The 13,770-nt window shown below is 61.9% G+C and overlaps 1 protein-coding gene across 2 annotated transcripts in view; it reads left to right on the plus strand.

Moving 5' to 3' along the window:
- SHANK2 (SH3 and multiple ankyrin repeat domains 2) overlaps positions 1-13,770 on the plus strand; it is a 269,178-nt gene that overhangs the window by 93,136 nt on the left and 162,272 nt on the right. For both annotated transcript variants that reach the window (XM_040970662.1, XM_040970663.1), the window contains one exon: positions 4,598-4,711. In XM_040970662.1, the coding sequence (XP_040826596.1) occupies positions 4,598-4,711 (114 nt within the window). The remainder of the gene's footprint in view (positions 1-4,597; positions 4,712-13,770) is intronic.

Raw genomic sequence — 13,770 nt, forward strand, 5'->3', positions numbered from 1 at the left:
CTCACAGGCTGCTGGGGAGTCCCCCCCCCCAGTTTGCCTGACCCTGAGCCCCAGGACCACTGTCTCCCCACGCCGTATCCCTCACGAGCTCAATGAGGGGAGGACGAGCATGCAGCTGGGCTCTGGGTGAGTGAGTGTTAGAGTGTGCCCTTGAGCGGAAGGCTGGGCAGGGCTGCGTCTCTGCTGGACCCTGCTTGTCCTGAATTTGGGGAGCTTGGGAGCCGAGGTGGCCCACCTGGTCCCCTCCTGTTCGTCTGGCCACCAGGGCGTGGCAGGAGCTGTCACTGCAGAGGGTGGCGTGTGCGAGCCAGGGTCATGGCAGCTGGGGTCGGCGCAGCCGCTGGCAGGGCTCCGCGTGCTTCCACAGCACCCCCCAGGTGTGGCCCAAGGATGTGAAGCGGCAGTCAGGGCCTGAACAGACCCCCACACCCCCGCCACTGCGAGCTGGATCCTGATCTGATGACGAACAGATGGCAGGACCACGTGGCGGGAAGCAGGGAGGGCTCGGCCTGCACCAGGGTCAAGGCCAGCGCGGCCATGCTGCCGGCTCTACATGGGTGAGACCCAAGGCCCTTGGTTCTAACTTGTACCCTGGCTACGGCTCTGCCCCTCCCACACCCAGCCTGAGAAGGATGGAGGGCAGGACGGAGCCTCGTGGTCACCTCATGCAATCTTGTCTCCCTTGCGGAGATGGGGAGCTCAAGGTCTGTGGGAGCCAGAGGTGAGGACCCCGCCCCTCCATCAGCTCCCCTCAGAGCTCTTTAGGGACAAGAAAGTGACCCGGGCTGGGATCAGTGGCTCCTGCAGGGTCTGATCGGACTACGCCAAGCTGGGCAGGGGCCTGGTTTGCTCCCCTCCTGCACCCCAAGCTTACGGCCTGGGGAAGCGGGGGGAGACCTGCTTGGAGCTGTCCATCCTGAGGCTATTGCCACTGTCCAGAGGGCAGTGTGGAAGGTGAGCTAAGGGTGGGAGGGGATCCATGAGGTAGGCAAGGCCCCCACAGAGATGGCCATTCCCCGCAGCAGCTGGGGGCTCCCTGGGCACAAGGGCAGCATGGTCCAAGCAAGGAAAGGCCTTTGCCAAGGCCAGGCTCTGAGCCCCCTTGGCTCCTCTCTCTGCCACACACCAACAGGCGGGGTTCCAGACCTCATCCCTCCCCAATCGTCGCCTGCAGAGCAGAACCCATCCTGTGCTGCTGGACGGGGTCTGCCTGCCAGGGACAAGATGGGCCTCACTTCTGGAACTCACCTGCCATGGGCCAGGCCATCAAGTCCTGCGGTTCCTCTAGGAGGCCAGAGCGGACAGCACAGCCGTGTGCAACCACCGGGCCTCTTCCCCTTGCGGCCTGGCTGCTGGTGCCTGCCTCCTGAGCGGATGTGCAAGTTCCTGCAGCTCTCCTGGTGGATCTGCAATGTGCAGGTGGGGGCAGCCCCCGCTGCACAGCCTGCTGGGGGATCCTGTTCCCTGGCCGCATGGGAACCCTGAAGCAGGCAGCAGGCCTTGCTGCCCACTTGGCTGGGGTGGGGTCTGAGGGGCTTTCCAGAGATCATGGTCCCTTCCTTGCAGGGAGGGTCAGGTCCTGGGGTGCTGACAATGGTAAGGGGCTCCCACCAAGAACATCATAGGTCACAATTTAGTGGTGTCTTTCCTACTCAGTCCTGTGAGGGTAGGGGCTCATGAGACAGTGGGATACTAGGCACCTGGGTGGCTCCCCAACATTTTTTCCCCCAGACTAAGACTGTTCATTTGTCCTGCCAAGAGCCTCATTTCTTTTGGGGTGCAAGGGCCCCTGATTTGCCCAGCACGTGCCCGCCTGCACCCTGATCCTTCATTGTGGAGGAGCCAGGTGCTTCTGTCAGGGCTTCCGCCTGTAGGCCCAGTTTCTCAGCCTGTGTTCCCCAAGTGCCTGTGTCTACACCGCCAGCTGCTCGCGGATCTGCCAGGACAGGTCCTGAGAATCTGCGTACTTAACCAGCTCCCTGGTGATTTCACAGTGTTCCCGAGAGGTGGTGGATGGATGGTTAGTGGAATGGTTAGCAGGTGGTAGATGGATGGAGGATGGATGGTTAGTGGAATGGTTAGCAGGTGGTAGATGGATGGAGGATGATGGTTAGTGGAATGGTTAGCAGGTGGTAGATGGATGGAGGATGATGGTTAGTGGAATGGTTAGCAGGTGGTAGATGGATGGAGGATGATGGTTAGTGGAATGGTTAGCAGGTGGTAGAAGGATGGAGGATTATGGTTAGTGGGCTTGTTAGCAGGTGATGGATGGAGGATGGATGGTTGGTGGGCTGGTTAGCAGGTGGTAGATGGAACCCTACTGGGCCTGTACTCTCTCATTCTTCTGGGCACAGCACTTGGAATTTGGATAGATGAGGTGGGGAAGGAGGGGTGGGCAGATGGACAGATAGATAAACAAGCAGGAGGGTAGATGGGATGATGAATGCGTGGCTGCCGGTTGGGAGACTAAATGACTGGATGGATGGATGGATGGATGGACGGACGGACAGATGGATGGATGGGTGGGTGGGTGGATGGATGGATAAATGGATGCATGCGTGGGTGGATGGATGGGTGGATGGATGGATAAATGGATGCATGCGTGGGTGGATGGATGGATGGGTGGATGGATGCATGAGTGGGTGGATGGATGGATGTGTGGGTGGGTACATCGGTGGATGGAAAAATGAGTAAATGGATGGTCAGATGAATGGGTGAGTGGTGATTTAAAGAGAGACTGGATGACAGATTGATGGATAAGTGGACAAAAGCATGGGAGGTGGGTAGATGTGTGAACCAGGAGACAGATGGGCTGTGAATGGATAGGTGGATTAGTTAACTGGTGGTGGATAGATAGCTGGTGGGCTGGTTAGCAGGTGACAGATGAATGGAGGATGATGGTTGGTACTCGACAGAGCTTAAATCCACCAGCTGGGAAGTTCTCTCACAGAGTGGGCCATCGGCTGAAAGCGATTAGGGGAAGGGGCTTGCATCTTTACACCATGTGCTCCCGAGCAGCGAGGAGCTGTCGAGATGGTCTCCCATGTGCTGCACAGACAGGATGTGGCAGAGCCTTCACTGAGAGACTCCCAGGCTCTGCCTTAACAGTCCTGTCCCCCGGCCCACTTGAAGCCACAGAACAACCCACTGGTCACCAAGAGTAAGGGGTGCAGTGGACTTCTCTGTGGGCGTCAACTCAAGCTGGTCCGTGGCACCCCTCTCTTTGCAGCATGGCTCAGATGGGGAGTTCCTGGGACCCTGTGGGAAACAGCCCTGTCACTGAGGCCAGCATGGGTTGGGAGAGCGGGGTCGCCCCGGTCAGCCAGCACACAGCTCTTGTTGTGTGAGATCATTGCTTCCAACTGCACCGTGGGTCTCCTTTTCCCCTGACCCTCAGCAGCCGGAGCCCAGTGCTGCTTGTCTGATCCCAAGCCTTACAGGAAGGAAGGAGCTCTGGGGACTTGCCTGATGAGGTGTGGAGAGATGGTGCTGGTCTCCTGCCACCACACAGCCACGCATGCTCATGGGGTGAGGGCGTGAGGTGGCTGCAGCCCAGCACCATGGTCCTGCCCTGCCCAGCCCTGCCCTGCTCTGCTCTGTGCTACTCTGCCCTGTACTGCCCCGCCCAGCCCATCCCTGCTCTACACTGCCCCATGCTGTCCTGGTCTGCCCCACCCAGCCCATCCAAGCCCTACCCTGCCCTGCCCTACCCTGGCCTGCCATGTCCTAACACCAACAACTTTGCCTGCGCTGCTAAAAGCTGTTGAAACAGAGTCCTGAGCTGTTGGTTTCCCCTGCTTGCTGGAGTCGGGGCTGGGATGCCTCACTCATGCTTAAAGTTAAGATTCTCTTTTCTCAGGCAGACAATGTTTGTGGGCCCACATGGACCCAGTGCTGGGTTCAGGGAGGGACTTCTAAGCCTGGACAGATGCCCCCACCCTGGGGCAACTGTGCCCATCCTGCTGTGCCCCGTGGTCCCCGAGGGTAGGGCGCTGGTGGCCACTTCCAGTCAGCAAACATGATCGCAAGTCAGCAGGTGGTTGGCCAGGTCCCCAGGGTGTGGGCCAGGTCCCCAGGGTGCGAGCCAGGCTGACGGCCGGGTCCCCAGGGTGCTGACCAGGCGAGGCCCTGCATCCAGCCCTTCCTGTAGCAAAAGTGATGTCACCTGGCCATGGGGCACGTCCAACGGAGCTGAAAGATCCGGATGGGTTGTTTTTCTTCTGTTTAGAAGTAGCCACAGGTGGCCTCGGCATCTTCCTCCCCAGGAGCTGACTGTCCCTGGCTCTTAGACCTCAAGCCCGTGGTATTGGGTACGTGGGTCGTCCTCTGCTGACCAGGGCCGCATGTGGGCTCTTGGGACGCGGGGCGTGACAGGTGTCAGATGGAAGGATACCCAGGGCTTCACACTCTGCCACCACCTAAGGGGAGGTGGCCAGGGCAGTAGGCGTGTGCTCTCCAAGGAGTGAAAGGCTTGGGGGCAGCAGGCACATAGGCCAGACTGTGACACAGACCCAGGGCTTGCCAGCCCTCCCCTCCCGTCCACCGCGCACCCCCTCCCCACCTCCAGCTAACTCCATTCCTTTTCTCTCTCCCCTAGTTCTTAGCATCGGCGAAGGCGGCTTCTGGGAAGGCAGTGCCCGTGGCCATGTTGGGTGGTTCCCGGCAGCGTGTGTGGAGGAGGTGCAGTGCAAACTCAAGGACAGCCAGGCAGGTAAGGTGGCAGGCACAGTGCGAGCCTACCCTCTGCGCTCGGCCTCAGCATGGTGCGTCTCCTGCGGTGTGTGGTAGCAGACGCTTGTTCTGTGGGATTTCTCCAGAGCAGCTTGCTTGGTTGGCTCCACTGGGCTCTGTGTAAACCGGAAATTGCTTACAAGACGGTGTGGGAGCCTCAAGGCAGGCTCGGCCGTGGTCCCAGGAAGCAGGATCCCGTGTCCTGGTCACTGGAGGAGCACTGGGCGATGGACAGGCTGGTTGGGGGAGGCTTCCCTGAGCCGTTCCACTGAACCATGCAATGTTGGGCTATGCAGAGCTGTGCTTTGTGTGTGTGACCCTTGCCCTGGGTCTCTGAGGTTCCTTCCTGCCCCCTGAGGTCTGTCTGGGGTAGGGCACTCAGTACAGCGGCTGTCTGTGGATGATACTTTCTGAAATGAGGCAGGTGGGCATTTGTGCTGAACTCTGTCTGCTCATGGCATCTCCAGGTCGCATGCCCAGGTGTCTCCTGGCAGCCAGGTGGCCTGTGGGTCAGCGGCCTTGGGGCAGCCTTTTCCTGATGTGATGGGAAGCCAGAGCTGCCGCTGGTGCTCACAGGCCCCTGGCTGTTCCTGACCTGCATTCCTTGCTTCAGCCGGCCACCTCGGCACTTCATTCTGTGGCTCTCTGGGGCCTCCCCTCCCAGAGCTGGGGCCTCCCCTCCTGAGGCCGCCCCTCCTGGAGCTGGGGCCTCCCCTCCTGAGGCCGCCCCTCCTGGAGCTGGGGCCTCCCCTCCTGAGGCCGCCCCTCCTGGAGCTGGGGCCGCCCCTCCTGAGGCTGCCCGTCCTGGAACTGGGGCCTCCCCTTCTGAGGCCGCCCCTCCTGGAGCTTGAGCCTCCCCTCCTGAGGCCGCCCCTCCTGGAACTGGCTCCTTTCCCAGCACCTGCTTTCAGCACTCTACCACCATCCTTGGAAGGAGCCTGCTGGCACCGGCATTGCTGGCTCTGCCAAAGTTGGATGGGCATCCCGGGAGGGCTTACTGCCCTCTCCCTTCTCCGGGCAGTGGTGGCCTTCAGGAGAGCAGGCAGCAAAAAGCAGGGCAGCTGGGTATAGCCTGCCTCCCTGCCTCCTCTCTGCCCACCTGCCAGGGTCGCCACACATCCTGGGAAAAGATTGGTGGCAGCCTTGGCGGGGTCCCCACCCGGGGGTGGGTGAGGCAGAGCGTGCCAGGCCGACGTCCGTCCTGGGAGGGAGCTGCAGGCAGTGCTGGCTGCCGATTCCTGGAAGGGTGGCCTCGCTCAGGCTCTGTGCACCTTCTCGGCCCAGGCTCACGCCCAGCTGGGGTTTCCCATTCCAGGGCCTCTGGGAAGGCCACGTGGGGCTGTGCTGGGCCTGAACACCCAGATTGCCGTAAGAATGCAGAACCAGGCACACTGCTGACTTCTGGTACCTTCCAGGCCACACTTTACGGAGTGGGGGTTGGAATGTAGCTGGGGTTGGCTGCCTTCCACAGCTCAAAGCACACACCAGAAGACCCTACTGAGCTGCAGGAGGGAGGCCTGCCCGTCCCAGTGGTGCAGTGGGTGCCCTCAGCCACAAAACCCAGGCTGGGGAGGGGTCTGCAGAGTCCCCACTGGGCTCTGTTCTCTGTGGTTCTGACCCAGCGCCCTTTTCCTCACTGACTCCTGGATAGAGCAGCTTGTCCACACAGCACAGTGTGCAGGTCGCAGCTTGTCCACACGGCAGGTCGCAGCTTGTCTACACGGCAGGTTGCAGCTTGTCCACACAGCACAGTGTGTGTGCAGGTCACAGCTTGTCCACACGGCAGGTCGCAGCTTGTCCACCGGGCAGGTTGCAGCTTGTCCACCCGGCACAGCATGCAGGTCGCAGCTTGTCCACACGGCACAGTGTGCAGGTCACAGCTTGTCCACACGGCAGGTCGCAGCTTGTCCACCGGGCACAGTGTGTGTGCAGGTCGCAGCTTGTCCACACGGCAGGTCGCAGCTTGTCCACCGGGCAGGTTGCAGCTTGTCCACACGGCACAGCATGCAGGTCGCAGCTTGTCCACCCAGCAGGTCACAGCTTGTCCACACGGCACAGTGTGCAGGTCACAGCTTGTCCACACAGCAGGTCGCAGTTTGTCCACACGGCACAGCATGCAGGTCGCAGCTTGTCCACACAGCACACAGGTCGCAGGGAGGGTTCAGTGTGACACATCTGACGATTGCCCATGCCTGTGGTTCCAACCACCATGGAGACGGAAGCGTGGTCCTTCCCCCATCCCAGCAGGGCAGGTGTGGGGCTGGTTTCTGTCCTGGGTTCATCATGCCCGTCGCCTTCTCCAGCCCTGACAGGCTCTGCGCAGGAGGCCCGGGCCGGCGATGGCCAGCGTGTGCGTGTCCGAGCGGGGGAGCCCGAGGGAGCCCTGAGAGGTGGAACGACAGATGGCCATGTCAGCTGTTCTGATGCCGCAGGACTAGAAGCAAGGGTGGCGCCAGTCTGAGGACAGAGGGACGGGAGCTGGGCCTGGGAGGGCTTGTTGCGTGTCTGCAGTGCGTCCAGGCGGGCTTCCGGCGGGGTCAGCTGTGGTGGCCCCCAAGGTGACCGAGCGCGACTCGCGGTGTCAGAGCCTCCTGGTGATTTGGTGGTGGTTTTTCCTTAGGGTTTAACGACAAACAAGTTTCGCTTTTCTAGCACCTTCCGTGCCTGTGGCGTTTTCCCTGGGTGGGGCCCTGTGTGTGGTCTCCTGCTGGTGGTCCTCCCCAGCCATGGGTGCCCTCGGGGGACAGCAGCGTGGGAGGCGGTGGTCCCGAGTGGACACCATGTCACTTCGTCTTCCTGCGGGTGCACACCTAGGTGGCCCTCGGCCCGGGCTCGCAGTCTCATCCTGCCCGTTGCTGGGTCACACAGCTGAGGAGGGGCCGCTGCCCGTGTTCTCACAGGAGGCTGTCCCCACTGCCCTTTCCAGCCACTCCGCTGGGCGTGACCCTGGGACCACACGGCGACCCAGGGTGCCATTCGCCTTCCTCAGGTTTTCACTGAGCAGAGTACTTGTCGACGATGCCCCCGTCCCTGTGCCAAGGGGCCTGGTGGCATTGCCCTGGGCCAGGGGCTGGCAGGGCCAGCTCCGGCTGCGCTCAGACTTGCCACCATGTGTCTCACGCACGCAGGGCACATCTTACCAGCTTGGCGTCGTCTCTGGGCATCGCCCGCTCACTGCCCAAGAGGTGCACCTCTCAACTCCCTCCTCCAGACCCGTGACTTGGGACGGGTCGGTGGGATCCCCCCGGGAATGGACTGGATCCCTTCCGGGATCCTGAACTCATGTCCCGAGCAGAGGCCATCCTCAGCCGACAGGAGACCCTCTGCTGTGGCCCCACGCACGGGTCAGCCTCCGATGTCAGGGTTGTCACAGTAACGAGCGGCCCCGACGAGGACGGGACACGGGGAGGACAGTGCTGCGTGCAGGAGGGCCCAGGCCCGGGACCTGTCCTGGTAGTGGCTGCCCTTCCAGCTCAGGCGCCAGAATCCACGTGGCCAGTGGCCACCACCGTGTCCTTCAGCCAACAGAAGTAGAAGCCACATGTGGTTCTGGGTCCCTGGCTCCCACGGGTGACCTGCAGTGGCTCCTTTGTCCAGGGGGGACACAGGCCCCATGCGCTGTCCGAGTCCTCACCCAGCCGCCTTTTCCCTGGGCCTGCAGTGGCTCCTTTGTCCAGGGGGGACACAGGCCCCGTGCGCTGAGTCCTCACCCAGCCGCCTTTTCCCTGGGCCTGCGGTGGCTCCTTCGTCCAGGGGGGACACAGGCCCCGTGCGCTGTCCGAGTCCTCGCCTGCCTCTTCCCGGTGTGTGTCTTCCCTTCTGTCTCAGGCCTTGTCTCCCTCCTGCCTCCCGCAACAGTAGCTGGGGTCTTGCTGTTGGCATGCTGTCTACAGATCGGGTCAGCTCATGAGGTCAGCGCCTGGCCTCCCAACCTGGGCCTGTCGGCAGAGGAAGAGGGCAGATCAAGTCAGCATGTCCCTGCCGGGTCACTGAGTCGGGCCAACAAGGCCAACATCCTACAAGGACTGTCCTGTCACTTCTGTCTGGAGATCCCCACCGCATGACCTCATGGGACCTTCATCCTCTCCCAGACACGCAGCCCCTGCTGTCAGTGTGGGGATGGAGGTGCCCAGGCCCCCTGCTGTGGGTGTGGGGATGGAGGTGCCCAGGTCCCCTGCTGTGGGTGTGGGGATGGAGGCGGCCAGCCTGCACGGTGGAGGTGCCCAGGCCCGCTTCTCCTCCCATCTTCTGTGTTTCCTGTTCTGGTGTCCAAGGCCAAGCCCCTATGCAGGTGTGTTGCCTGCTGTTTCTTGTGGACAAGGCAGTGCCACCCTGGGTAAACCCCAGAGCCAACCCCAAGCATGGGGCCACACTTGCAAATCTCTGCTTCCAGGCAGAGCTGGTCTCTCCCTACAGGCTGAAGTCTTCCTCACAGGGGATATGGCTGCTGGGTCCCTTGGAAAAGGCTGGTGTGGCCCAGACCCCAGGGCAGCCCCATTGCCCACCCAAGAGTTCGTTTCCATTCTGTTTCAAGTGTGGGTGCCCGTCTGTCTATGCCAGGGAAGCTGGTTTCCACTTGGAGGATTTGGGGCCAGGAGTTTAGCCCAGTGGTTTACATGCCTGCTGGTCCGCTTGGCTTCAGACCAGAACTGGGCAGGTCTGAAGCCAAGATCCAGGAGTATCTGGGTCCCGCCTGCGGGTGCAGGGCTCAAGCTCTTGGGCTGTCTTCTGCTGCTTCCCCAGGTGCCAGGAGCAGGGCGACCAGGGCTCAAACCATTGCTCGATTGGGATGGCAGCACTGCAAATAGCAGCTTCACCCACTGCACCCTGATGCCCATCCGCACACCTGTAACTGGAGGGATGCAACCCCTGAGCTCTCATCCAGCACCAGCCCTCAGAACAGAATCCTCACTAGCCTACCCCGTCCTAAAGGCCAGGGTGACCAGCCTGCAGTGGGTGCTCAGCAGATTCCCCAGGAAGCTCTGTCTATGGTTCCTCTGGGTAGTCTGTGCTGTCTGACCAGCTGAGTATGGGGGTCCCTGGCAGCCACAGGCTTCTCTCGCCCAGCAGAACCGAGACTGGCTCTTTTCTGGCTGTTTAGCAGAAATCCCGAGTGACTTCCGTGCCACGTGGGCCCACCCTGGAGCCAGGTACATGTAGGAGGCACGACTGGCCAGGGCCTGGGTCAGCTGTGAGAGGGCAGTGTGCCAAGGATAGCCAGGACACAGTGACCGGCAGCCGGCTGGGCCTGCCATGGCCACAGACGTCCTTGTACGGGGCAGCCCTGGGTCTGAGCTCTGCAGATCAGAGACGTGCCTGGCCAGAGCCGGCCTGCCCAGGCAGCAGGAACAAAGCAGGGGTGGGGGCTGTCCTCTGGGGATCCCTCTGCACACTGTGGCCGTGTGCAAGCTTTCCAAAACACTGTATTATCTTTGGAGTATTAAAAATATATATACAGGCCACGACTCTGTGAGCACCATTGGACCTCTGAAACTGGCTTGCTAAGAAGTCACTGGCTGTCCCCTGACAAGCACAAAGCAAGCGTGGGAGCCCCTTGTCCCAGCTGCTGCTGGCTGCCCCGCGGGGCCAGTCAGGCCCCACCCCCACTAGTTCTACTAAACTATACTTGGGGCTGCCAAAGGATTGGGGGTGTGGGTTGCTGCTGCTCAGCTGCAGCTCTGTGCCGGGGCTCAGGCCTGGCTGTCTCGGGTGCCACTGGGGGAGTCCATCTTGCCACTTTGCAACTCACCCCCTGGGGGAAGCCAGCCTGGGGTTGCCATGGCAACCTGAGGGTCCTGGGAACCAGCCCAGCCCGTCTTCCCAGCAGCCCCTCCGTCTGCTGCCCGATGTCCTGCCTGCAGGGAGCCCTTGGGGCAGCAGCTGGTCGGGGGGCACAGGTGGTGGCAGGCATGTGTCCTTGTGGACTCTCACCAAGGTTCACTGGGCAGAGGGAAGGAGTCGGGGGAGTGCTTGGGCCGCCCTGTGACTCACCTGGCAGCCAGGATCAACGGACAGTATCTCAGCCTGAGCCCAGGCTAAGGTGTGGTCAGCTGGGTGCTGACAGGCACGCCGCCCCCCGGCTGGCAGGTGGCCCCTTCCGCTGGGTCCTCACGGGACCTTCCCAGTGCAGGTGCGTGGCCACTGTCTGTTTCCTCAGACCCGCTGGATTCAAACAACCTTCTAGGTCCTTCCTTAATCTTAACTGCTCCCTAACAGCTCCCCTTTCCACATGAAGTCCGCCTGGGGCCGGGGCTTCCCTGTAGGGGCTTTCTGGGGGGAATGCACTCGTGGCAGGATATAGAACTCCAGCTGTGACGCTCCAGCGGCAACCGGGCTTTCTGAGCCGTGACCAGCACAGGTGACTGCTGGGGCCCCTTCCCGGTGCACCTGCCTTCCTCCAGGCTGGGGAGGGGCGACCCTGGACAGGGACCACCCCTTCCTCGTGGCAGGGCTGCGTGACGCCCTGGTGTCTGGTGCAGGTGGCTTCCGGGAGGCATCCCCTGCTCTAGTCAGGACCCAGGTCCCTCCACAGAGGTCACGGCCTTGGCCTGCCATCTCCTTGCCGTGACCTTGAACAGCCCGCTCAGCCCCTCAGCCATTTTCCCGCCTGAGCAACTCAGGTGCCACATCTGCAGATGCCTGCAGGAAGTGGAGCACGCACGCACGCACGCAGCCGGTGTGTGGCTCTAAACCCACTTCCTGAGGCGTGCTTCCAGAGCCTGCGCCAGGGCTCTGCCGGCCCCTGACGAGCCTGAGCCGCTTTCCCAGCAGAGTAAGGACCACGTGGCAGAGCCAGTTTCCATCAGTGCATGCCATGTCAGCCAAGGGGATCAGAGCCGGGAAGCTACTTTGCAGACACCTGCTGATGAGGCAGAGTGATGCACGGGGCAGAGCCTGGAGCCCCCCAAGAACCGAGAACCAGGTGGCAGCGACAGGCTCACAATGGTGGTCCCTGCACCTTGTCTGGTGGTTAAAACAGAGGATGGGCAGACAGACAGAAGGAAGTTGGAGGGTGGAAGGATGAGTGGATGGATGGAGGAGGGAGAGAAGGAAGCAAGGGTAGAGATGGGTGGCTGGGTGGCCCCGTGGGTGCTAGGATGGCTGGTTGTGGACACCCACACTGCCGCATACGTGGCTCGCTGTAATTCCAGGCGTGCACCCCTCACTATTTTAGCCTCTAGCTCTCACCCAGTGAGATGTCTTCACAACCAGAGTCCGTGAGCAGTGAGGCAGCCTTGTACAGCTGAGAGGCCCAGTGTCCTGGGCACCCCACACAGGTTCTCAGGGTGCCTTCAGCCCTAGGGGTTGAGATGGCAGCTCCCTTCCTCCCGTGGGGACGCTGAGCAGCCTTCCCGGTCCCCACCCCAACCAGCCTGAAGCCAGAGGGCTGTGCTGGGGAAGCCGGCTGAGCTGTTTCTTCTGACCTACCCTAGGAGCACGTTGGACTCGGCGGAGTTCAGAGGCTGAGATGGGGGTGTGAGCAGGCTCCTTACTCCCAAAGGGGCAGGGGTGGGTGCCTCAGCTGGCGTGCCACCTGCATTCTCTCACTTGGCACCGACGTACCTAGCTTGAAGGCGGTGTGCAAGGGTCCTCCCGTCCAGTGCCGCTGCCACCCAGTCCTTGGAATGGGGCCGAGCCTGGAGCCCGGGCGCACCGCCGCCTCGTGCCTCGCAGCTCATCGTGGGAAGTGAAAGCTGTCGTGTGGAGCTGTGCTGCTGAATGGAGAGGTTGTTTTCGGCTGCTCTGAAATAGACGAGAGGAAGCAGATCTGGGGTTATGAATAAACATTGTGTGCTGCTGACCAGGAGGTCTGCATGCCAGCAGAGCGCATGGAACATGGAGCTCTCACGGCGGCTCTGACTCAGACCAGCCAGGGCCAGCCTGGGAGGCAGCCCTGCGAGCCCGGGGCTGGCTGGGTGTGCCAGCTTGGGAGCAGCGGGGCGGGGAAGTTGCCATTCCGGGAGCCAGAGCCTGAGGATGGCAAGTAGTGGCCTGAGGGCCGTCTGCCTGCAAGGGCCGGGAGCCAGCACCGGTAGCTTCCGGAAGCTTCCCCGCGGTCAGTCATCAGTGGGTGGTAGGGTAAGTGCTTCGTGGGGCCCTTAGCTGGGCGGCCCGAGGGCTGTGTGTGGTGCCAGCCGCGTTTCCTGTTGGTGAATTCTGCCTCCAACAGTCGGTGTTCACAGTTGTTCAAGAAGCGCTGCTCGTCCGGAATGTTCTCGCCACCCCCGGCAGGAAGACCTGTCCTGTCCACGCCGCCCACCCGCCTTTGTCCCCGGCAGCCGCCATGGGTGTACTCTCCCCCCCGGGGTGCCTGCTGGGACGCTTCCTGGAGCCAAACCACCCAGCGGGTGCTCTTTGGTGAGCGGCTTTGCGCCCTCCCCCACGGCCTCACGGGCACCCTTTTGTGACCGCAGAAGGCTCCATTGCCTGCCAGGCTGGGCGTGCCCGCTCTCAGCTACTCCAACTGCGTGCCGTTGGTGCTGCCCTGCACCTGGGTCTGAGTGTCGGCTGGACCCTCTGCTCGCAGTCCTTGGGGCTCACTCCCAACTCTGGACGATGATGCCAGCATTGCGCTTTGCCTGCCGGAAGCCCTCGTGTCCCCTTGCCATCTGCGTCCTCCCAGACTCTCCCGGGCAGGGTTCCCTGCTGGGTGGGAGGGGAGCTGTCTCAGGGAGCTCCGTCCCTGGCTCACTGACCTCGGAGGGCAGAGGAGTGAGTGTTTCATGTGGTGGCAGAGCCGATGGTGACGGCCCCTGGGGAGCTTGCGATTCTGTGGGCGAGCCGGCCTGCAGCTCGCCTCTCTCTGGCCTCCCCGATCCTGCCTCTGCTATCAGAAAGCTCATCAAGTGGGAAATACTGCCAACAGTAGGCAGGGGCTGTGACAGGTCCAACACAGCCATGCCCTCGGCGATCACCAAGTGCTGGTGCCATGTGAAAGCTTTCTGTTCGTGCCCTGTCCTCGGCCCAGTGAGCACCGCCTGCTCCCTGTCCTCGGCCCGGGAGTGCTCCAGCATCAAGGGCAGCTTTTCCGGCTCCTTT

Source organism: Ochotona curzoniae, unplaced genomic scaffold (genome assembly GCF_017591425.1).
Source record: "Ochotona curzoniae isolate NIBS_2020 unplaced genomic scaffold, NIBS_Ocur_1.0 scaffold_4937, whole genome shotgun sequence".
Lineage (NCBI taxonomy): Eukaryota > Metazoa > Chordata > Mammalia > Lagomorpha > Ochotonidae > Ochotona > Ochotona curzoniae.